This window comes from Tetrao urogallus, assembly GCF_951394365.1.
Source record: "Tetrao urogallus genome assembly, chromosome: 8".
Lineage (NCBI taxonomy): Eukaryota > Metazoa > Chordata > Aves > Galliformes > Phasianidae > Tetrao > Tetrao urogallus.
In genome coordinates, this window is record NC_136821.1 from 32,374,264 (window position 1) to 32,398,302 (window position 24,039).

Genomic DNA, 24,039 nt, shown 5'->3' on the forward strand with positions numbered 1-24,039 from the left:
TCTAGGTGCAGACAGCGAACTTGGTGCTGGAAGATGGAACGAAGATGAAAGGCTATTCTTTTGGCTACCCATCCTCCACAGCAGGGGAAGTCGTATTCAACACTGGTATTTCTGGGTAAGGTAAAAGCAAAGGAGGTAAAAGGAAGATAACTGGTTTGTAAGCATGAAAGGGGTAGTTTTTGTGGCTGTTTTTTCCTAACTCATAATGTACTGATCCAAGCATGTGACATTCCATACAGAGAAAACTGTGCTCTAGGAGTACAGAGAGGGTACAAGTTAACAACATGACTTCAGGCAGTCTTCTTGCGCTTTAATGTCTGATAAAGCTGACAGACAGGTATGCAGAGTTCTGCTTGCCTTCCCGTAGAAATGCAGCCACTGCCAAGTCAGAGCACACTGAAACAGGACAGTAAGATTCTTGGTTTAATGAATCTTTGTTCTGCCTCCAGTGTCCAGATTAAATGTAGAGATCTGAAGCATCTACAGCTTGCTGGGTAATGGAACTTGGCTTCTAAGTGCAAAATTCTTAAATCCCAAGGTACCCAAGTTGCAGTTTCTTATGAGAACCACTGTTTTTGATGCACGATGTCTCATACCACAGTTAAGGATGTATATGAACTCTGTGCTCTTTCCAGGTAAAGGAGAGAATCAGATTCATTCCTAACCCAACTTGACTTTGTGTCTTCTTGGGTGCTAGAAGCCAATAGCTGCTAGCTTAGGATGGCAACCAAATACAGCAAGTGCTTTTATTGAATTGTTTGACTAAAGGAAATTAGCCCAGAGGACTGAGGCTTTTGATTAGGAAGGGGAGGTATCCCTGGGTAGGTAAGGCAACTCTGAGGCTACCAGTGCTTGAGCCTTCTCGGTAGTTGTCCATAGCTGTGTTTGTCTGCAGCCTTCCATAATAGTATTTGCCCAGCTGCCTTGCTTTCTCCAAATTCTGCTCTCCCTTGGAGAAAACAATACTCACAAGATGAGTTTTTAAATGGTCTCATTGGTGAGAATGTTAAATTGCAGCGGAGGGAAATCTGTTTGCAAAGTTTTGCATTAGGAGGCAATTATTTAAGTATTTTGACAGCACTAATTACTTGCTGTGTTAATATACCTGCCAACAAACAACTGTTTAATATAGATCAGAATGATGGAGGGCACCAGAATTCTCTTCTCTGTGATGGATTGTGGGCAATAAATCTTGTCACATCACAAAAGTCAAGGAGGACCTGATGGATTAATTTCTTCTCCGCATGTTACTGTGGCAGCAGAAGCTGTGTTTGCTCATTTTCTAGTGATTTGGGAAGGAAGCCTGTGAAAAGAGAGATCTCTTCTATGCAGGGGAGCATATGGCAATGGAGAGAACATAGAAAATATCAAGTTGTGTCTTCAGAGCACTCTCTTGAAATGTGAGCTTGATTAACGTACAGACGAAGAGGATAAGATCTTGCAGAGCTGGTGCAGATTGTAAGAGCGACAGGGTTTGCTGCCAGTCGTGGCACTGCTTTTTTGGTAAAAGAAACCTCTGTCTCTCGTGCTCCAGAGCACTGAGATCAGTGCCTTCATATCCAATGGAACCCATCGGATGCAGCCCATGGTGGTTTTCATGGACACGGTAGCACTTTACGTATGCGTGCCTTTCAGGTCTGAAGTAGCTACAGCTGGCAAAAATGTCAGATTACTCCAGAATAGAGAGCAGGGGGCCCTGATTTAGAGGAGAAGTGTTGAATTTTCATTAGAGAAGCATGAAGATGAACTTTGCAGAAGTGTTTGCTCAAATAAAAAAATCCTTGTGTTGCTGCCATCTGTTTGGATTTGAGGGGAAAAAAGGAAGAGGAGATTTTGCAATTAAGAGAGAAGAATTACAGGCCATAAAATGTTACTGTGCTTGAATCAGCTCAGTAAATGCATTTGCCTCCAGTATGCCTGCATGTGTCTCATGTGATATTCTAGTGAAAGAAGTGATTGATGGGAATTGACTGAAATCAGGCAGAGATGCGGGCAGGCACAGCGAGGGTTGGACTTTGCAGCGTCTTTGGAGCTCCTGATCCCATCTGCTCCTCTCTGCTCCACAAGGCACTGTGCCTGCTTAAGGGGCATTTTGTCTTACTGCAGAGCTGTGCCTTCGTACCCCAGCTAACCCCACTGGCTCTCTATCCTTATCTGCTGATTGCAAATAATGTGTAAATGTTAATTGTGTTGGCTTTGTCATCAACAAGGAGTCTTTTGGAAGCATAGCCAATTGACTTAGAAGGAGAGAGAGAGACTAAATGTGCAGATGCCATGTACTTAGTGCAGTTCTGTGATCACACTGCACTTTGTGTGGTTGTTTACCTGCAGCAGGAAGCGTGGATATGAACAGCAGGAGAACTACCTGGAAATTCTTCATAGCCATTGTTCATTCGACGTGTCATTTCTCAGTGCTGGCTGGTATGCTGGATTGTCTGTATCTGCCTGCAACCATTCTGGGTTTTGTGAAGTTTCCCTGTGTTTGACAATTAATCTGCTGGCAGATTAATTCAGCATTCCAGAAAAATGTCTCTTGTGACTTCCTGATATCTGGTAGATGGTGGGAGTTGCCAATTGTGTGTTGTTCTAAAAAATGATGACAGTAATAAATTATATTTTCTATAGAGCGGATTCATCCTCAAGTGTCTTGATGTATTTGGCTAAATTTTCCTACGGCTACCTTCATTTGTTGCTAAATTACAGCTACTTCTGTGTTGAAAGACAGATTGTTGCAACAGTATGCTAGTTGATAAAGGAGAGGAAGAAGGGTTGGGCATTGCTTTGAAGCTGCAGAATCAGGAGCACGGGTAAGGAGATCATATTTACCCTGTTCTCCTTTTTGGGGTTGAGACAGAATTTACTGCCCCATCACATCTGGAGCTGGTACAGCAGTTGATGGAAAGATCCTAGGTATGATCCTCCATTAAATTCCAAACATCTAAAGATTCAGTCCTGCTTTGCAGGAAGATGCTCTGCCTCACTTTTAAATCTGTTCTTACTGAGAAGAGTGTTCCAGAACAAAGCTGCAGTCTCTGAGGCTTCTGCCTGTGGCTAAAGATGGGGACATGCTTTGGGGCTCTGTGACCTGCATGGACTACTGAGTTCTAAAGCATTGTCTTCAAACTGCCTTCCTCAGCAGAGGCACCTATGAATGTTGTCAGGTGAAATATGGAGTGTCCTGTGAGTGGGAACCTGGAGATGGCCTGAAAGAGGTGCTTGGCCTCTGTGCTGGGAGAAACTGCAGCAGCAGTACCGTGGCAGTTTGCAGACAGGGCAAGTAGGGGAGAAGAACCCAGAGAACTAGTGAGGAATCAGAATGATGTTTTGTAGCTGCTTCCATGGGCCCAGAGAATGTAAATAGGTGTAGATTTGTCTACCTGTTCCCTCATACAAAGGGTGGTTACAGCCCTGGGCATTTGAAGAACTGTACGAGAAGACTGGAGAAAGAATCAAGGCTGGGGAAATAGCTGTGTTGTCAGCTGGATTTTCTGTTTGAGCCTTCTATTGGCACTGAGAGGGGCAACATGGAAGCACATGGAAGGAGGTGATGATGATAAAGTGCTGGCCACATGGGTTACCCAGGGAATGACAAGCCCCAGCTGTTGTCTGTGGGTCAAATGAAATGTTGAGTCATAAGGAGACCTGAGTTTGCTACTAGCTCCAGGGCTTTTATTCAATGAAACACGAGAAACACAAAAGCCTTTCTTCGTTCTTTGTGTCAGATGTTTAACCACAGATAGCAAAGATGGGGCATATTCACTGATTTGCTTTCTTTTGTCCAGGGAATAATACACCTGACTTAACTACTGTTCTTGTTCTTTGAACTATGAGAATTTAGACCTGTCTTCTTCCCACTGGCTCTTTGTTCTCTCAACTCCAGACCAATGTGCTTTTTCTCCTGTTACTTCTTCACCTAGATACACTGAAGCCTTGACAGACCCCAGCTACAAAGGGCAGATTCTTACACTGGCTAATCCCATCGTTGGGAATGGTGGAGTGCCTGACACGACTGCCCTGGATGAAATAGGCCTCAGGAGGTTTCTGGAGTCTGATGGAATCAAGGTAATGGTGGCAGAGCAAGAGCTGATCAAAGGGTGGTGCTAGCAGCCTAAGTGTGTGTGAATGCCTGTGCACATGTGCAAGGATTCACTGGCACCCTAATGTCAGTTGAAAGAAATCAATGATACTTGACCTTTTTCTTTCTTCTACTGGTTATTCTCTTCTAGAGATATGGTGGCAAAAGGTAATCTGTGTTGACTTCTGTACAAGGCCACCTGCTGTCTAAAAGTGGTGTTTCCCCTCAGTGATATGCATGGCACAGTTTCTGTGAACTGCTTTTCTGGATGACTTCTTTTTTTTCTCTCCACATTCACTTCTGATTCACATTTATCTGTGTTTGCCCAGGCCTGGTTGCCACAGAGAGAACAAATGCCAGAGAATGAGAAGTTTCTGTGTGCAGTGGCTGTTTTTCTCTATGCCTGTACAATCACGAACAGGGAAAGTGGCAGCTATGTGAGGAAGGCTGTGCTTATAAGTGCAGGAGCTGGTATTTACTCTTTAGTGACAGGGCACATTGGCTAGCAGCAGGTCTGTGTCCATGCAGTTGTGGCAGTGCTGAAAAATCAAATAAAACCATGTAATTGCAGAACCAGTGAAATGCTTCATCTGTCCTGAGGTGAAATGACTCCTTTATAAGCTATCCAGCTCCACTGGAAAGTGGAGTTGACATTTGAAATGAAATGTCACTAAAAAGTGAAATGTTTTCTTAAACAAAAAATGTATCGAAGTAAAACATTTTGTCTTACATTTCCATTTTCTTTCTAACAAGAATGGTTTTCTCAATTCAGTACAATTTATACTATTGGTTATCTGGAAGCATAATCTGAGTCTCCTAAGTAAAATGGCCCAGCTACACTCATCAGAGCAAACTGCTGATGTCTTTACTCTTTGTCTGGTACCTGTTCTATGCACTCCCACTGTGAAGAATTAGGTTTTGCTGTCTTACTGTTCTGCAAGATCAGTCACATCAAATCTGTCTGGCGTTATGTCTTAATTGTGGTGTGCTTTGCAGTGGATGAATAGTGAAAGCCGTGAATGTACAGGGTTGTGCAGAACGATCCTTCAGTACGAAGTGACATTTCTTCTCTCTGCAGGTTTCAGGTTTGCTGGTGCTGGATTACAGCAATGAGTACAGTCACTGGCAGGCTGCGAGGAGCCTAGGAGAGTGGTTGCAGGAAGAAAAGGTAAGAGATCCATGGATAACTACATTCGGAGACCAGACCTGTGTGTCTGGGAACAAAGGAGAGAACATGCAGCGTTGAGCTGGTAGTCATTTATCTCCTCAGATGTTTTCACTGCTCTGCACTAGGCTTGTTCAGCGTTCCTTGGTTCCCTGACCTTTCATCCATTTCTCTTTGTTATGGTGCTGTGGTATTTCCAACATCTTCACAGACAAATTGTTAATTAAATTGGGATGTTTGGTTCTTCTTAAAAACAATTCATGTTAGATTATATTCCGGTCTGTCATTGAATGTTTCTACAGCACTTCTCTGAGTGGTTGCCTAGTGGAAACCTCAGAAGATGTTAGCTGCTGGAAGCCCTCACACTTGAAGCTGTATGAGTCAGCTTATAACGGCAGGGAGGATTGGGTGCTCAGGAAGAAGGCAAAATGTGGCTCAGAAATTAGACCAATATTTGCCACGTAAGCTTTTGCTGAGTGCTTTTTAGTGCAGAAACTAGAAGATTTGAACAACTAAGTTTTTTATAATTGGAAATGGGGAGGAAAAGTGAAGAACTGAAAGTGAGGCAGCCTTGGTAAGTGAGCTGCTAAGAGCCTGAGCTCTTTAACCAAGGGACATTTTTCTTGGCAAAGTGGTCTGGCTGTTGTCTTCATCAATCTTAGCTGCTTCATCTCAAACTTGTATCTCTTTTGTGATTTCTTCAGGTGCCTGCTCTGTATGGGATTGATACCAGAATGCTGTCTAAATTAATTCGTGACAAGGTATGATCCACGTCCCTCGATCCAGTTACATTGATCTTGCCATTACTGGGACATTTTTCTAACAGTGCAGCAAACCTGAAGTAGCAATGCTAGCACTTGTTTGCTTTAGCTTCAAATGGTGCTCGGGTTCCGACGCTCTTCCAAAGGCTCTGGGTTTCCTGTTACATGTAGGTGTGTTCCAGCACAAGTTGATGTAGTGATAGTATCAACTACCTGTTCCCTCAGATAACAACAGAGATGGCAACAATCCTGTGACATTTTGTGCAAATTTGTTGGTAGACGTCCATGGCTTTTGTTCTTCAAGACTTAAGAAATGCCTGCGTTATCCAAACCTGGTTTCCTAATTCAGGCTGATTTTCTTTGGCTGAAACCTATGATTATTTTTAACAGTCATTACTTTTCTCTGGTTTCTGGGAGCTAACAGTAGAAAGACACAAGCAGGATTATGTTAGCAAATGGAAGTTCGTGTTAAGGTACGTTTCACATCTGCTCAAACAGTGATCAAAGCCTTTCTGAATGAAAATTGTTGTGTGTGTCTTGGAGGCTTTTCTTTTGTAATGGGTTATTTGAAGCTGCTCTTTTCTTAAGGTGACAAGTCTGTGATCTGTAGTCCTAGCCCACACCCCTGTTCATTCCATGACCAAAATATCACTGACCCAGCTTGAAAGAGAGTTACTGTAAATGAATTCCTGGGGGATGATAAGGATTTGTCCTTCTCTTACAGATCGCATACAAATGCAGTTTAATGCAATGGAAAATGGCAGTACATTTTTTCTGCTTTCTTGAGTTGTACCATTTAATGGATCAGTGTTCCTCCCATCCAAAGTAAATATGCTTTCACTGTTTATCCAGTAGCTTCTCAAACAGTGTAAAGCATGATACTGACATCTGAATAGTATCAGTTTATGGCTTATAAAATAGTGGATAATGTAGCATTTTCTCCATGACTTCTCAATCATGTTGAAAAAACAACTTGATATTTCACTCCCTGTCTATTTATAAATTGGGGGTGCGAACAGAACTTCATTGTGACAAGTGAAGAATTGAACAGCAAAGTGTTAAAGCAACTGTAAAGATAAATCTGGCCGAGTAATCCAGTCGCAAGGTAAAACATAGATTTCTGATTTATGGGTAAGGATTTTTTAGGGTTCTGTCATCAGCTTTGACAGGACTGGCTGCAAAATGGGACTCAGTGGCTGTCAAGAACCTTACTTCTTTAATGTGGATACTAACTTTTTCAGCTGTGCTCTGCAGAAGCCAGTCTGGAATACCCTGTAGTGTAAAGTGTTGTCACTTCAGGGTGAGGCAGGATGTCAGTCACTGTTAAGAGCTGTATTTAAAACTTAACCTTACACACTTGGCACACTTAGTAGAGCAAGGTGATGGTACATTTCTGCCTTAGGAAAATGGCAAAGATGCTTTCTAGCGTGATCAACCATGGAAGTATCTCATGGAAGTATCACTAAAGACTGTGAGCAGTCCCAGCGTTCACAGAACAAACTGTGTTTTGTCATGACACTGTTGTGTGTTAAAAGTGTTATCAAAAACGTAGGCTTCCTCGGTTTCACTTCCCTCTTCCTACCTTGAGAAGTTTTGTATTGCACACCCTGTCCCCATGCCAAGGAAAAGGTTAACCCTGGGTTCATCCCACTTATTCCAGGAAAGGGGAAAAACAAAACAAGAATTTTTCTACTGAGAACTTCGCTGAGTAGAATGTGAAGTTGGAGATGCTGCTATTAGATCAAGGGTGTCATGGCAATAAAGAGCAGAGCTTGCTGGAGTGCATTTTATTTTTATTTTTAACAGATTAATTGTCAAACAGCTATGATGACCTGCCTCCCACACAGCTTTGCTTTACAGCTCTGCTGCCTTCTAGCTAAGCACAGTATGTTGCTGAAGACCTCACAGCGGTTGACTAAAACCAAAAGCTGCAAATGGCCTTGGGGATTACTCAGATCTTATTTGGGGATCTCTTGGAAGGCAATCCATTATACTGGCACTGGCCTACCAAACTGTTTAGAGAGTTTACTGATGGCACTGCTTTATCTCTAGATGAAAGAAGTTTAAACATGTTTTTAATACACGGAAAGAATCATAAACTTCTGAATATGCTAGAACAGCTATAAGCTGTCAAGAAACTATAAGCAGATGCTGAGATTGCTGTGCCTGTCACCACCTTGTACCAGTGTTCACAGCTCCTCCTACGCTTATGCTTTGTTTACTGGTGTATTTTCACAGGGCACAGTACTTGGGAAGATTGAATTTGAAGGTCAACCCACAGAGTTTGCAGACCCAAATCAGCAGAACTTAATTGCAGAAGTTTCAACAAAGGTGAGAACTTGTAGTCCCAGTTCTGAACACTCTGGATATTAGCTGCTCCCCATTTGCTCTGAAGATGAGCAGTCTGGACCTTTTTTAAACCGTGTAACTTCTACACCTTGGAGGTCTGTGATTTCAGCATCATTCAGGTTTGGATTTGCTGCAGTAAGCTGTTACCTGAGATGCCACTAGACTACATGGGCAGCCTTGAAAGTCCAGGATCTCACTAACTTACATCAGTGCCTTCTGTACCTTGAGTCAGGGCCTTCTTGCTACAGACAAGGATATCAGTTGCTTATTGAGGTCTTTGTGATCTATGATTGCAAGATGCCAGTGAAGCTATTTCGAGCAGTAACTCAGCAACAGGTAAGGTTGCTGATGATAAACTCCGCAATTATAAAGACAGAATTACTCCAAAGGTGTTGAAAATGGCTTTTAAAAGGGCAGTATAATAAGATAAATGGAGCTTTGGTAGTCTCGTTATGTTTATAAGTTCATTTTCTAGGCTTGAAAAACAGCATCACAAAATAAAGCTGACAGTGAAGTAAGCTGTTTAGTGTTGATAATTACTGGACGTAATTAATCTATCAGTTGCCGAACAGTTATTTTCATGTTAATCAGGATACATTAAAACCTGCTAATCAATTTATTTCGGAGAGATTTATTTTTTTCCTTTTTTCTTCCTCTCCCCAGCATCAACAAGACGCTAGCATATAGAATCTATACACTAGCATTGCTTGTACAAGGCTGGGAGTTTAGGAAACTTGCCAGTGCTTTGTTTTTTGGAGATTTATTTTGATTCCGGGGTTCCAGAACAAATGGAAGAGATTTCCCTACTTGAAGTTAAAAGGTCTTTTCTATCTACACATTCAGCCCCATGTACTTTTTTTTTTGTTCTCACCACTGTTGCCAGGAGGGGTTTCTTCTCATCCTGACTGCTGGCTTACAGCTTTCCAACGTTATCATCTTGGACTGGGACGTTTTTTATCGGCTGGGCTGTGAGCAGATGAAGGAAATCCTTTGGCTTTAGAGGGGACATATTATAACATTTCCCTGCTTCAGTTCCCAGTCTAGCCATAGTCTGCCAGATGTGGGGATCAGTGCTCTGCAGTACAGAGGAAGAATAAGTGAGAAGGGAAGGACTGTGAAGACAGCAGGGACTAAATTCAGTCCTGCTGCTGAAACAAATCATAGCCTAGTTAAATGGACAAGGGCAAGTTTTGAGAAGAAGGTGGTTAAAATAACTCCACAAAGTTTTGTTCTTCAGTTCTCTCTGGCCCTCGCTGCACCTTCAAACCTTGTAGAGGAGGGCAGTGGCTCCTTGTGCCCTGACTCTTCCGTCTCTGCTCCTGAAATGGCAGTCAGTCACTCCTGATGATGGTGAGAGGTGTCTTCACACAGGACACGCTCTTGCTTATATTCTATCAATCTGTTCAGTCTTTGAGAAGATACCAACTCAACCTAGAACTGAATTAGGATAGCACAGAGGGAGAAACTGTTAAAAATTCTTGTGCTCCCTATAGAGGGGGTATTTTTTTTAACTTCTATCTGGTTATAATTCTTCTTGAAAAGAATCAATTCATCACTCAGCACCAAGGCATATTGGGCGTGGATTTAGCACATTTCATAAACAGGCCCAGTTGTGAAATACGAATGCCAGGGAAGCTGATTAAAAGGGAGTTGTTTAGCTCACTTAAAAACATATATGATAAATGTCTTTATCGTGTTCCATTCCAGTTACAACCAGCAGATAAGTGGGTATACAAATGGTCCAGTTTGAGGACTGAGGCAGGTGACCTGTCGTAGCAATTTACTTTGTGGGGTGGGAACAGCAGCTGGAAGAGAAGGTGCCAAGAGAAGTGTTGTCAGATGTGTAAAATTCTGTGTGTCACATAGCTGATGCTCAGTGGTAGATGACCAGTCTGTAGTGCAGTGATGCTCTGGAAGTCTGCCACAAACTCTAACCAGCCATGCTATGCTTTGGTCTTACTGTGACTGGCAACTTGGGACGGTGTTTAATGGGATGGATCTGTAGCTGATGTGAAGCAACCTTGCTCTACTGACATCAGCACGATGATTTCACTTCAGCTGAAAATCTCTCCCCTTGTATCTGGCAGTTCTCTTGAGCTGTAATGATCTGTGAGAACTGACTTGCTACTTCACTGCTAATGAGGTGAAACATGGGGAAAAAAGCTTGTCATTAGCTATGGAAACAAGTGACTTCTTAGGGATTGCTGTCACTGCTGCAATCAACAAGATATGAAATGGTATTATCATCTCTACTTTAACAACAAAAAAAAAGAGAAAGTGTTAATATTGGTGGTACTTCTGAAGATTTCTCTGTAAATTGGTTGTTAAGCACCAGTCTGCATGTTGATGAAGAGTTCTTCTGCTACTTATGTGTTTTGTGGGGTTAGGGGTGATACGTTATTTACAGCTTGGTCTCTCTTTTTATAGGAAGTCAAGGTGTATGGCAAAGGGAACCCAATTAGAATTGTAGCAGTTGACTGTGGGTTGAAGAACAACGTTATCCGTCTGCTGGTAAAGGTAGATCAGTGCTTTCTATCCTTTATCGCCTGTTTTGCTTTGGTAAGAGCTTTGCCTGTGTACTCAATAGCCTTCCTTCCAGGTCGACAGATTAATTCCAGTAACTGCTTCCTTCCTAAAATGAAGTACAGGTGATTTTTGTTTTAGGATGATGCTTGTGGTCTGTGAAGGTTTCTTGAACTTAATGCCTGATATTGAGGGGGTAAGGAAGTGGACTTGTGCAGCAACCTTTCAGGCATAAAGAATTCCAGGAAGGTGAATTTAAAAGAAGCAAGGCTCGTTGTGTCTAAAGAACAACCTACCCAACACTGTCAAAAATGAGTCAGTGGGAAAAAGTTTTGCAGTGAGAGTGGCTGCTGAGTGGCTGAAGCAGAGAAGCAGAGGAGATGTGCAATGTCTGTCCTTGAAGATACTGAAAACTCAACTGACCAATGCCTTGGCAACCTGCCTTAAAGTGGAAGTCACCCCTGCTTTGAGCAGGGATTGCATCAGACTGCCTGGGCTCCCTCCAGCCAAAATTATTCTTCAATTTGAGGATTTTTTGAAAATCTTCTTTGGTTAGCACTGAGATGTAGCTGTCCTGACTTCTCTTCTCTGACTTCTCACACAGGAGAAGCGAAGGTGGTATCTTCTCATTCTCTGGATGTACAAGCTTTACTTGTCTCTGTTCTCTAGTTAATGTGGATGTTCATCCCCGTTTGAATGTGCAAGACTATTTCTGGCATGCCACAGAAGGAGTTTGGGAAACTCTGTGTTAGCAGTTAGGATGTTTGCACTGTCTACAAGTGAGCACGTTGCATGTGTGTGCACACCTCTTTCACATTCCATTACTAAGCTGTGATCTCATTACTGAATTTCAGAAAGACTTGTCAAGTGCTGTGGTGTCTCAAAGGCACGGAATCCTACCAGGCTTGTGAAATAATCTGGACATAGCTAAAAATAGTCTTGCTATTATGCTTGGTAAAGGAATGGCTGAAATCCTGACTCAGCCCCTGGGAAAAAAAACAGCCTTCAGACATAAACCCATTTGTTCCTTTGCTCTCCTCATTGCTTGTTTTTCTCCCAGCAAGGTGCAGAAGTACATTTAGTTCCATGGAATCATGATTTTACCAGCATGGAGTATGATGGGCTCATAATTTCTGGAGGTCCAGGAGATCCCATGAAGGCCCAGGAAGTGATTCAGAATGTCAGAAAGGTACAGTGTGACAGCCAGTGGGCCAGTTTTTTGTGCTTACCTTTTTTTGTCACATAGTTGAAATGTAAACACTTGGTTGCACTGACACATTACGAGCCAAATGTCTTACAGCCATTTCAGCTTCCTAGGATATTCTTTACCTCAGTCCACTGGGAGTTGAGTCTCCACACCAGTAGACACAATAAGGCTATACAGACCTCACCACGATTGCCTTACCAGTGCCTTAAAATGCCCTGTACTCTTTTAGCACCTTTGTGACCTCGTGAAAGAGCCCTGATTTTTCAGCAATCTTCTTTCAAATAACGTCATACTTGAATTCAAAGTATCATTTATCCTCCTTGAGTAGACTGAGAAATTAAGCTGAGGTTTCCCTCTGAGGCAGAGGAGAGGAGAAAGTTTTCCTTTGTAGGCTGTTGCTACCCTTGCATTCACCGTTTTTCTGCATGTGGCTGCTGTGAGGGTACATGGTTTATGCTGGAATTGTTGAACAGAGTCACTCCAGTGTCTTTTGAAAACCTTTTCATTTTAGGTCCTGGAGAGCAATCGCCCAGAACCTTTGTTTGGAATTGGCATGGGGAATCTAATCACTGGAATAGCAGCTGGAGCTACTTCCTACAAGATGCAGATGGCCAACAGGTGCAGCAGCTCTTCTGCTTTCCAGGGCCCAAATAGATCATCGCAGCATCATTAAAGGCCACCAGACAGCAGTGTCTTCCTTCTGAACTGTCTCAACAGAAGCTAGTATGGCAGTAGCACTACTTCAGTCTTGCCTTTAGTTAAACTGCCCTGATGTGCATTGCTGTTTTTGAGGGTAATTGGTCTCCACCAAACTGAGGGATTGTGAGTTTTCTCCTAGGATTTGCCATTTTGTGGCATTTGGTCACACCTGACACTTCTGACTGCTGCTTTCTGACCCTTTCCTTTTCCCTTTCTCTTTCAGAGGACAGAACCAGCCTGTCGTGAATGCAGTGAATGGACAAGCTGTCATCACTGCTCAGAATCATGCTTATGCTATCGACAGCTCTACCCTCCCACCTGGCTGGAAGCCTCTTTTTGTGAATGTCAATGATCAAACAAATGAGGTGAGTGCATGCTTTCCTATTTTTTTAATCTGTAGATAGCAGCCTTTAGTGAGTAAAAACTCCGTCTCACCTTATTTTTTCTCCTTGCAGTCAGGTTACAATTAGTCATCAGAACTAAACTTAGTGACCTGATCCTATTTACTTTACTTGGAGCCCTGCCATGCAACCCAACAGAAGGTGGGCCGTTTCTTCTGTTGTCTGTATGAGCCCAAAATGCACAGCTGCAACAGTGACCTCATGATTTCCCTGGCAATGCTGCCTTATTAATTTCAATGATTTCCCTACTGCAAGTGCACCAACCCTTGTCTGTGTACTGTTGGGTTCATTCTGTGCTACGCAGCACAGAAAAGGAATGTTATTAGAGTTGAATTTGGTGCTTTAATGTGAATAGAACTCCAAGGTCCAAATGTCAGGAGGGAAACAGGCAGTTGCCTCTACAGAACAGCTTATCATATCTAAAGTAGAGGGCTCCTGCCAAGTGACCTCCAACTGGGGAAAAATGGAAAGATTTAAAAAAATTAAAAAAAAAATAAAGCTTGACCACTAGATGTTCACAGATAAACATGGAAGTAAAACAAAATCCCACTACTCAAGTCTGTTAAGGTCTGAGACACTGAGGAGCATCTTAGGCTCTGTAGTTGACCATGATAAATACTGTACATTAGGCCTACTGTTGTGCGGGTCTTGCTATTTATCAGAAAGTCATTGAAAAGAAGGACCATTTCTGTGTCCCCTCAATCTCTTAAACCTCCATAGATTTGTCCATGTGCTAGGGAGGGATGAGGAGCAGTGCAATTTTGGCACAGAGGTGCACAGACAGGAACAGGATTGAATGGGTTCTCATATGCAGTCTGTTTTAATCTTGTTTGGAAAAGAAGAAATGCTGACTGATCTGACCCATCACAGCTGGACAGGGCCAGTACAGATTTCCAAACACTGACAAACCATGGAATATTTTCTAGAGATTTGTATGTAGGTAGTTATAATATGAGCATTCAGGGAAAACTTGACACATCAGTGGCGCTCTTTAATCGGAGGGCAGAAACTCAGTGTGGTCAGCAGCTCATCTCACGCCATTGCCCCACCCCAGCATCCCACCCTGCAGCTCTGGATGGCACTGTTGCTCTGTAGGAGCTGCTGGGACTCCTTTGTCCATTCTCAAGGGAAGCAGATTGTATCAGAAGTATTTTTTTTCTGAATTCCCTCTTGAGGGAATTTTGATTTCCTCTATCTGGAATCGGAGGCCATGAGCAGTAGTCTGGACCATGCTGCCTGGTGCTATCAGGCTTGCAGCTGAGAAGTTTGTTCTGTCTGACTCTTAACTGAAAATAAGAGTGCTGCCTCCAAACTCAGCTATTCAACGTTTCTTCATAGCTCTTGCTTATTCAGAGCAGCGTTCCCACTTCATCACAGACCCAAAAATGACCCAGGGCAGGCATCATGTGCAAGGCTCTGTGTCAGTATTCAAAGTGAGGTACAGAAGTAAAGAGCATGACTGAAGTCTCGCTCCTTTAACGGTTTTGTAACAGACCTAGCAAGATCGGGGCAGTAAAACCAGAGACATGGGATCCTTTAAGGTGGCCGTTTCTTGCTGTGTATGCTGTTTTCTTCTTTGCCTGGTCCAGAATTTCCTCTGCAGGCAGACTAGCCTATCTGCTCTGTTACGTGTGTGCAATTGAATAGTGTTTGCGATTGTAATGGAAGTGAGGTCTCCACTATGCTTCTCAGCCATGTACAGTTCAGTGAGTTGGACAGGCATCGGAACATTCTCAGAAGAGCAAAAAGCTCTAAGGCTCCTCAGGTAAGACATAGTCCGAAGTCTGGGAATGAAACAGGTTTAAATTTGGCAGTCCTTAAAAGCATCCCAGCTCCTTAGCCTTCTGTACTTACAAGGAAAAGGTCTGGCTTTCTGTTTTCTTGCCCACTTGCAAGGAAGTGCTTAAGATAAATGTTTTTAATCCTGCAGGGAATTATGCATGAGACCAGACCAATTTTCACAGCACAGTTCTACCCAGATGCAAATCCTGGGCCGACAGACACGGAGGTATTGTGTGAGAATTGATCCAGCCTTACTTCTATGTGCGCTGGGGAGTGCAGATACGTATAAGCTACAGTGACAAATCTGTATGTTGGTGATGGTCCTAAATCTTGTTTTTGGAAAAGTTAAGATCCTCGCTGAGGACCCAATCGTGCATAAGCTTGTTCTGCTTAGTTTGAATCACAGTTAATTACAATCAGCAGCAAGGCATCTATTGACTTCTGTGTGCTTTGGATCAATGGTTCCATTCACATGATGTGCGTGCTTCAAGTCCTGGTGGGATTATTTGTGTGTTGGAAGTTACTGAAGTGCTTAAGCCTTTGCAGGATCAGGCTCAAATCTCTTGTACCTGGGGTGATTGCAAAAGGAAAAGGATTTCATCTTAGAGAAAAAAATCCCAGCCAGATGTTTCGTAATAAAATCATTAACTTTCTAATACATTTTAGTTCCACTTGCAAATTTTATAATTACTGCAGAGTTATGTAGATGAATTCACACTTTCTCACTCTGCTTCTCCTAAGTGAAATGAAATTATAATCCCCCATCTGTGACTTTGCACAAATTCTGTAACAACTGGTTGCGTAGTCACAGAGTCTGACGAAACAACAAAGGAGATGTGGAAGGCAGAGGAGGCAGGTCAGAACGTAAATATACTTCTTAGCCTTTCTTGATAAGGTGGAAATATAGGTGGAAGTGCTTATTTTAATCTTAATTTGATATTGTTGATTAAACTTGCAAGTAAATTTCATGATATCAAGAACTAATTCTTGCTAATCTGATTGACTTGAGTTCTCTGAGATGAACAACCCTCAGCTATCTATTCCAAGTAGGTGCACTTCCTCTGCTTGGATGGATTTGATTATTTAGGTGCTGTACTGCTAGGCTTGCAGGATCCATCCATGCTCATTGCCACAGGTGATTCCCTGCAACCAGCTTCAGGGGCTGAGCTCTCTAAATGTGAAGATGGGTGCAGTCAGGGTGTATTCTGCTGTGTCCTGCTGCCTCCTCTGCCTGCCCTTGCTGGCTGCAAGGCAGACAAGCTTGTGAGATGAGGGAGGTGGAAACTGGAGAAAAAATCCCTCACAGCTGCTCTGAGATCCCCTCTGGAAGGACAGTATACTGAGTTAGCACAAATGACTTTTAGATATACCTCTACAGATCCCACCTCTGTAACAGAATCCATTCCACACGGTTCACTTGAGGTAGTTAAGTGTATGGTTTTCTGTATATTAGCTTTCAATGTGCACTCATTCATTCTACTGCCAACCATACACAAACAGAGCACACAGACGTGATTTATGTGTTTTCTCCCTGATATGACCTCCCTTTCTTGAATGCAGCTTTGTCAGATACACCAAAGTCTCTATAAATAATGGTCCCCTCCTTTCTGATGAAGAGAAATCTGCCTTCTAAAGGCAGTAGTGTAGAGTTGATAGCCTGCGCTCCCTAACAGCCTGCTTTTTTTCTCGTTTGCTTGTTATTAGTTTTGTTCAACTTTGGAGATTAAATACCTGTGTTTGTTTTTCCCAGTTCCTGTTTGATTCATTTATCTCACTGATTAAGAGAGGGAAAGGCACTACCATTGCTTCGGTCCTGCCCAAGGCTGGAGCAACAGCTTCTAGAGTGGAGGTCAGTGTACAGATGCTCTTCATTCCTGCCTGTCAGTGAGGCTAGGAGCTTGCTGGTTCCTGCTGAATCCACCATACAAAGTGGCATAAGAAGCAGACCGTGGAAGTTGAAGGAGGCCTCCCTTGCAAAAGGTTTTTCTTGCTGTGTTACTGACTCCCTGTTCTTTCAGAAAATGTTAAGATCTGAAGTGACGTGTAGTTTTCTTTCTACTTCTCCCAAGAAGGGTGCTCTCCCAGTGGTGTATGAGATGCCCAGGGGTAATCTGCACGTGACGTTTTGTGCCAGCATTGTGATGTTGCTGCTTTGCTGATGCTTAGCAAATAAGTCTGAAATTCCTAGTGTGAATTTCATGCAGTGTTGCTATCTTAGAAAGTAGCTGGACTCTGCGGGCAGCTAAAGTGAAGCATGGCTCTCTGTTAAGTATTTTACAATTAACACATTTATTGCATGCCTTATGCACAAATCATGTTTCTCTATCCAAAGAGATATGGGAGGAGTCTTGGAGAAATACCTTCAGAAGTAAAGCTGCAGTGTTTTTGGAGGTTACTTAATTTTTCTTTCTAGAATGTGTGTTTTCTAATTTGAGGCTGCTCTGTGCTGCACAGTCTCCATTCATTTCAACATCTCCACCACAGTACTGACTTTGTCCATTCTGTTTCACACCTTTAGGTCTCCAAAGTTCTCATTCTAGGATCTGGGGGTCTGTCGATCGGTCAGGCAGGGGAATTTGATTACTCTGGATCTCAGGCTGTGAAAGCTCTGAAGGTGAGAAGGATACTTGAAAAATGCTAACCTACGCTTAATGTACTTTCCTTTCTCACAGAGAACTACACTCACCTGACTGTGGTATCACATGGGCAGTGAAGTCGGTAAGAAGAAATAGCTATAGGGATATTTAGCCATTTTTTCTTTGTGAATTTGTTGGTTCAGTGATCTGAGCAGACCAGTGATCTGAGCAGTTGTAGTAGCTGCCTTCGGAGAAAGTGGTAATTGTGATCTGCTTTAATTTCAGACAGGGCCATTCTATTCCTGTGCTGATGTTGAAGTCAGCAAAGGAAAAAAAGAAACCAATTACAATAATCTTACATATAATCTGTGGTAGGTCTAGGTTGAACCTAATGTTATAATACGTCGTGTCCTGTATATGCTTTCTTTGTGCCCTGTATTGCTATTGCTGGCTGTTAGTTTGAAGTGACAGTATTTTCAGAAAGATGAGAATAGGTTTAGGAGTGGAGGATGCCAGAGCAGGTGAGTGCAGATAATGACCTGAATCAGAAGAGAGGCATCTCACTCCTTTCTTTTCTCTTTTGTCCTTCAAACTCAGCTCCGGTTTGTAGATGAAAGTGCTCTTTAATGATAAACATTCCCAACTTGACCTCCCACAGTGCCCTTTCCCTTCCTGTGGCCAGCAGCTAGCAGCTCTGATCTGCTGTAGGCTAATCAGCCATTCCAACAGCAGTACTTGCTCTTCCTGACCTTGCCTCTGGTGATGTGATTTACAGCTGCATGCAGGAGAGAAGGCAGTGGCTACCAGAGCATGGATGGGAGAGAACAGGGACAATTAACAGGAGACAAAAAAGAGATTTCTTTCTCCCAGACATCTTATTTTTATTTTCTTCTAAATAATCGATATGGATTTTCACTGCTCTGATTCACTCTGCTATGTACTTCTGTTCTTCTGAGTCTGTTGGATGCCAGCTCCTGATTAAAAAGGCGCTGCTGTTTACATTCAGTCCTATACAGTTACATGTGTGCCCTTATGTAGGACTAAGACCTTGTGGAGCTGGGACTGCCCCAGTCAGTGAATTTGTGTTTGCAAGAATGCTTATTAAAGGCAGGAAGATCCCCTGAAGAGCCTGGAAGCATCTGTGAACAGCAGAGACCGGGCTGTGGTCATCTGCAAACCTTGATAACTTGCACTGGGGATTCTCCCAGCTGTTCTGAGTACGGGTGGATGTTACACAAAAGGAGGAACAGAGCACTCTGAAGTATTGTTAGTTATTTTAACTAGGATGTGATGAAATTCTCCAGTTAGAATGGGTATCTATTGTGCAGAATGTCGTGCACTTAAACAAACAAACAAACCAAAAAACAAACAGAAGTGGGAGGAAAGAGTTGCAAAGGCAAATAGCAACTGGATTAAAATCTTGCATCCCAAATAACTGGGCTTGGGGGCATTAATTCTGCTTGTTAGTTATTTTCCTCATCTCTGCCAGCTGGTCCTTAAGACACCTTGCCCCAGATAAGTAGGAAAGGAAGTGATGTTATACAGATATGACACCTTGCTGTCATGAAGTCATGTACCTTCCTGCTCCCCCGTTCATTGCAGTAGAAGTGTAGCTGTGAATTCCTGAGTACATTCATTAGAGAAGAATAACTTGGTCAGTGAACAGCCCTCCTCCTTCAGCAGTGGCATGAAAACCACAGATAAGAGTCATTGGTCTAGAACTGAAATATTTTCTGTGAGAATTTTGTTCTATCTTTCCCCTGCTCCACACATTTTTAAGGAAAGTAAAAAAATCCAGCTTTTCCTAGGAAAGTGTCAACAGAAATTTGTAGTTTTTGAAGCAGTATTTAAGTTATCAAAGGAAAGAAAAGAAATGTTATCTAGTACTTGACCTAAGTAATCAGAGAGAGCATTCAGTAAGAATCCCACTGCTCCAGGTGGGCTGTGTATTTGTGGCTCAAGCAGTTTTTGAAACAAACAGAAAAATCCTGTGGTGTTCTCATAAGTTCTGTGAACTAAGGGGAAGAAAAGCTTCTATAGTTCCTATACCAATCCCAGCAAAAATTGCATAGCGTTTGCTTGAGAAATGGCTGACATAATCTGTCAACCTTTTTCCTATTTTTTCTCTTATTTATTTCTCTGTTTATCGATTTATTTATATTTTGGCTTTCATTTCTGTTTGTTCTGAAAGTTTCCATTTTTCTTTCTTAGCTTCTGTTACTCCCATATGGCAAACTTTTCTCTTCAAATGTATTTTGCCTCAATAGTTGGCATTGTTTCCAAAGGGTTTACTTACATGGAATAACTTATTGCCTTACCTGAAATTGGTGGAGATTAGAATGAGTTCCCATAAAATTAAGGCCAGAGCCTTTCCTCTTCCCAGTACACCTTTTAAATAAAGCAGTAATATGTTACCCTCCACCTATCTGTGATTGATGTGTGGTCTTTACTATTATTTTTTTCAGCATGGCCACAATCTGAGCTCCTTATCAAAACTTGGTTAGTTTCCTCTTTATGCACTAATGTGTTTTGAGAGTGAGAAGAGTTGATCTGCTCAGCGCTTGTCCGGCTTTTCCATTGTTGAGCAAGCTGTAGTGAAATAGACAAAAGAGTAGGAAAACCATCACCACTACAGCAGGAAGCAAATCATAAACTCGACTATCTTTTTATCTCAGTTTCTCATCTGTGACAGAGAAAAAGCAGTATGAAGTTCTGGCTAACCTTTGCCTTGCATATAGAAGCAGAGATTTTGTCTTTTATATCTTAAGGAACCTATCTTGTGCTGCCGGTGGAACTTCTTGTTGAACCCCTTCTCTCCTTGCTGCTGATAATATTGTTAGCTTTTACCGTGTGTGCCAAGTTTAAATGCAGGTTTTCATTTTGCAGGAAGAAAATGTAAAAATTGTCCTCATGAATCCCAACATCGCTTCAGTGCAGACCAACGAGACCGGCTTAAAGCAGGCTGACGCTGTGTATTTCCTCCCCATCACTCCACGGTTTGTCACAGAGGTCATCAAGGCAGAGCATCCTGATGGATTAATTTTGGGCATGGGTGGCCAAACAGCTCTCAACTGCGGTGAGTACAGTGCAGACACCTTGGCAGCTCTTGCAGGCAAATTCATTGCAATCACCATTTATGCAGACGTGCAAGATCTGTGATACGTTGCCTGGAGGTTATAGACAGAGATGCTGACCATGTGGGAAAAAGTAACTGCTAAACTGTGAACGTAGCATCTAATCACTGCTTTTGATACTTAACGCATGCATCCTGTGATAGAGCTCACCTCTTGTCTATTATAGATCAGTTGAGGGTACTCAGACTGTGGAGGTGGAGATCAAAGGGAGAAGTCAGCCTCATTTACCTTCTTGCAACGTTATCCAACTGCACTGCTTGTTTCTTGGATGACCATCAAGCAGTACGTTTGTCACTAATCCCACGTTTGTTAGATTGTAGGGTGGAAATGCTTGTATCAGAATAATGACTATATCTGTTGATGTGGGCAGGCGAGTGGTCAGGTAGTCACGCAGCTTCTGGACACTTTGTTCTTTGTTTACTATCGTGCCTCAAAACTATGGCTTTGTCTGCTCTGCAGGAGTGGAGCTCTTCAAGCAAGGAGTCCTGCAGCAGTATGGTGTGAAGGTCCTAGGTACATCAGTTGAATCCATCATGGCTACCGAGGATAGAAAGCTTTTTTCTGATAAACTGATGGAGCTAAATGAAAAGATTGCTCCTAGCTTTGCAGTGGAATCGGTAAATCAGACACTTTTGAAGATGTGTTTACTATTGTTGTTGTGAGACTTATTTATTTGTTTTTTAAATCTGTTTTTGTTAAGTGAAAGGTAACTACAAGCTTAGCTTCTCTAGCACGCCCCAGGGACTGGTGCTGGTTGACAGTGATTTAAAATAGATGAAAATACTATTAAGCACTTGGAAAGTGTAAGCTAATTTCTGGTCATCTAACTCAGCAATGCTGAAATCTCTCTTGAGGATGAGAGTGAGAAACAATAACTGGTTCAATGGAAGGCATGTTTGAGTTTGGAGGAAACAGTCTCAAACCAGGATGATATTTGATGCTATAGTCTGCAAAGGCAGACCAGGTAAGGCCATGGGAATTTAGCAGGAAAGCCCACACTGCTAAAGGCAAAAGGCACCGTCTTGAGCCCATGTTCCACTTCTCTGTTTTTTTGGTTTTTTTTTTTTTGGCGGAATGGAGTAATATTAAAAAGCCAATTCCATTCCTTTCAATTTGTCTAGGGACAGCTTAATGTCTTGGTGATGGGATTTCCAGTTAACAGAGTAATCTCAGTTGGTTGATTTTATTTATCTGAATTCATTTTCTCTGAAATGTCTTCCTTTCTCCTTTAAGATTGAAGATGCTTTGGAGGCAGCTGAGAAAATCAGCTATCCGGTCATGATACGTTCTGCTTATGCCCTTGGTGGTTTGGGGTCAGGTGTGTGCACTGACAAGGAAAGTTTGCTGGACCTTGGAACAAAGGTATGTCTGTGATTGCAAGCTCTGGGAATAGAGTCCAGACAGATGATGATTCTTTTTTGATATAGTTCCTACGCTGGCACTGTACTCATACATACTCTACTTTTCATCTTATCTGTAGGCCCTTATCCTGACTCTTTCGCACGCCTTCTTTTCCTAATTCATGCTGCTGACTTGGGAAACGACTAAGGTTAATTGACAGACCTGTTAATGAGAAACTGGCCTTAATCTGAGCATTTGTTTAATTTTGGTCTGTCAAGAATCAGAGCGGATTATTTTCACCTCTTTCGGCACGTGAAAGATGTCAAGAAACGTGAAACCTTTGGAAAGCTCAGTGATCGCAGTGGTATCAGAGTCAGAAGGCTTGGGAGGCTTGGGCCTCTGCTGTGTTTGTGTCTGAAGGCTTTCTTTCTTTGGGTCATTGCTCTTTTCTGTAAAGATGTAAGGGGGTGATGTGATGCTCTTCATCATTTGGCATCCGCCAGCTGTTCCTGGCTGTGCAGTGAAGAACTTTTGCTGCAGGAAATCCGGGGGCAGACAGGGCTGGCGGCTGCAGGCAGCGGTGGGTGCAGGCCTAAGCTGGGCCTCAGCCCGTGGGGCAAAGCTGTTCTCTCTGAGGAAAGTAGTCCCGAGACAGACCCTCAAGTATCAAAGACAGAGAGGCACTTACTGGCTTTACTTCTTCATTGTTATCCTTATCGTCCCTTTGAACTGTATTGTCCTTTTCAACTGTTTATTGTCCTGACTTGAAAAAGAGTCCCAACGGAGAAACTGGAAAGGACTTTCATGCTGATCTTCAGCCCTTCTTCCCATCCAAAACCAGGTCTTCTGCTTCTCTAATGGCACACCTTGCCTCTGTAGCTTCTCTTGACACTGCCAAGGCCTCAGGGAGCTTGGGGCTATCCGCACAGCAGCTCACTGGATACCAGTCCAAGTCCTTCCCTCTTCCTCAGGGCTCACCTGGAGGTGGCAAGGGGATTGGGGCTGTCTGCTGGACACCTCCTGTTGTCCCAGCACAGCTCAGTGGACACCACTCTCAGTCCTACCCTCTTCCTTAAGACTCACCTGGAGGCGCCAGGCAGCTCAGAGCCATCTGCTGGACTCCTCCTTTAGTCCCAGCCACAGCAGCTCGGTGGACTGCATCAGGGGAGGGTTAGGTCAATGTGAGGAAAAGGCTCTGCCTCAGAGGGCAGTGAGCGTGGAGCAGCTCCCCAAGGCAGGCACAGACGCAAGCTGCTGGAGCTCAGGGAGCAGTTGAACACCATTCTCAGCTTTGGGTGATCCTTCTGGGACCCTTCCAACTTGGGGTGTTCTGTGATTGTATGTTTTTGAGTGAGAGAAGGCAGTAGACAGTAACAAAGGAGAAATATGGATTGATTTACAAACATAGCTAGGTATTCCCACTGCATTACTACAAGCTGAGTGCCTGCTTAGTCTGGGTGAAATGCTCCTCTACAATTTACTTCTTTTTTTCTTTTTTTATTATGTGAGTTTGGCGACTGAGCTAAGAGCCTTATTGGAGTAAAAGCTTAAGCTACCTGTAGGGAGGGCAAGACTGTAAGCTGATTCATGTGCAGCATTAAAAGTAGAAGCTCTGCTAAAGGGTGGATTGATAATATGCCGGTTTTAAGCGAGATGTGATTAATGTTTTCTATCTTCTAATATTGCGTCCATTTATTCACTTAGATTATGCTCATTTACCAACAAATGATATTTTTCATTTTTGTCTCTTGTGCTGAGGAGTGCTTGCTAGATTAGTTTAAGAATAAATCGTGAATCGTGGTTCTGGTTAGTATGTCAATGATAAGCAACATTATTAGTGCTATTAATTAAGTAGTGTTTGCTGGCACTCGTGCTTCCTATCACTTAGTCACTCAGCTTTCTGTGCAGCTGTCCAACTGAATTCCATGGAGCTACTCTTGTGCACAAAACCACGTGTCTGTTGTGTGACTGAATCCTTAGATATTTTTATATTTTTACTTACGTGCCATTGCAACCTCACATGCCC

General features: G+C 42.8%; 1 protein-coding gene across 1 annotated transcript in view; it reads left to right on the forward strand.

Moving 5' to 3' along the window:
- The window catches only part of CPS1 (carbamoyl-phosphate synthase 1), a gene marked incomplete at both ends in the record, with an annotated part of 83,146 nt that overhangs the window by 7,942 nt on the left and 51,165 nt on the right, over positions 1-24,039 (forward strand). The window contains 15 exons of the mRNA XM_079538820.1: positions 6-115; positions 3,918-4,062; positions 5,154-5,243; positions 5,945-6,001; positions 8,240-8,332; positions 10,778-10,867; positions 11,934-12,062; positions 12,592-12,698; positions 13,003-13,144; positions 15,111-15,188; positions 16,713-16,811; positions 17,481-17,576; positions 20,425-20,614; positions 21,132-21,289; positions 21,906-22,034. Coding sequence (XP_079394946.1) covers positions 6-115; positions 3,918-4,062; positions 5,154-5,243; positions 5,945-6,001; positions 8,240-8,332; positions 10,778-10,867; positions 11,934-12,062; positions 12,592-12,698; positions 13,003-13,144; positions 15,111-15,188; positions 16,713-16,811; positions 17,481-17,576; positions 20,425-20,614; positions 21,132-21,289; positions 21,906-22,034 — 1,713 coding nt within the window. The remainder of the gene's footprint in view (positions 1-5; positions 116-3,917; positions 4,063-5,153; positions 5,244-5,944; positions 6,002-8,239; positions 8,333-10,777; positions 10,868-11,933; positions 12,063-12,591; positions 12,699-13,002; positions 13,145-15,110; positions 15,189-16,712; positions 16,812-17,480; positions 17,577-20,424; positions 20,615-21,131; positions 21,290-21,905; positions 22,035-24,039) is intronic.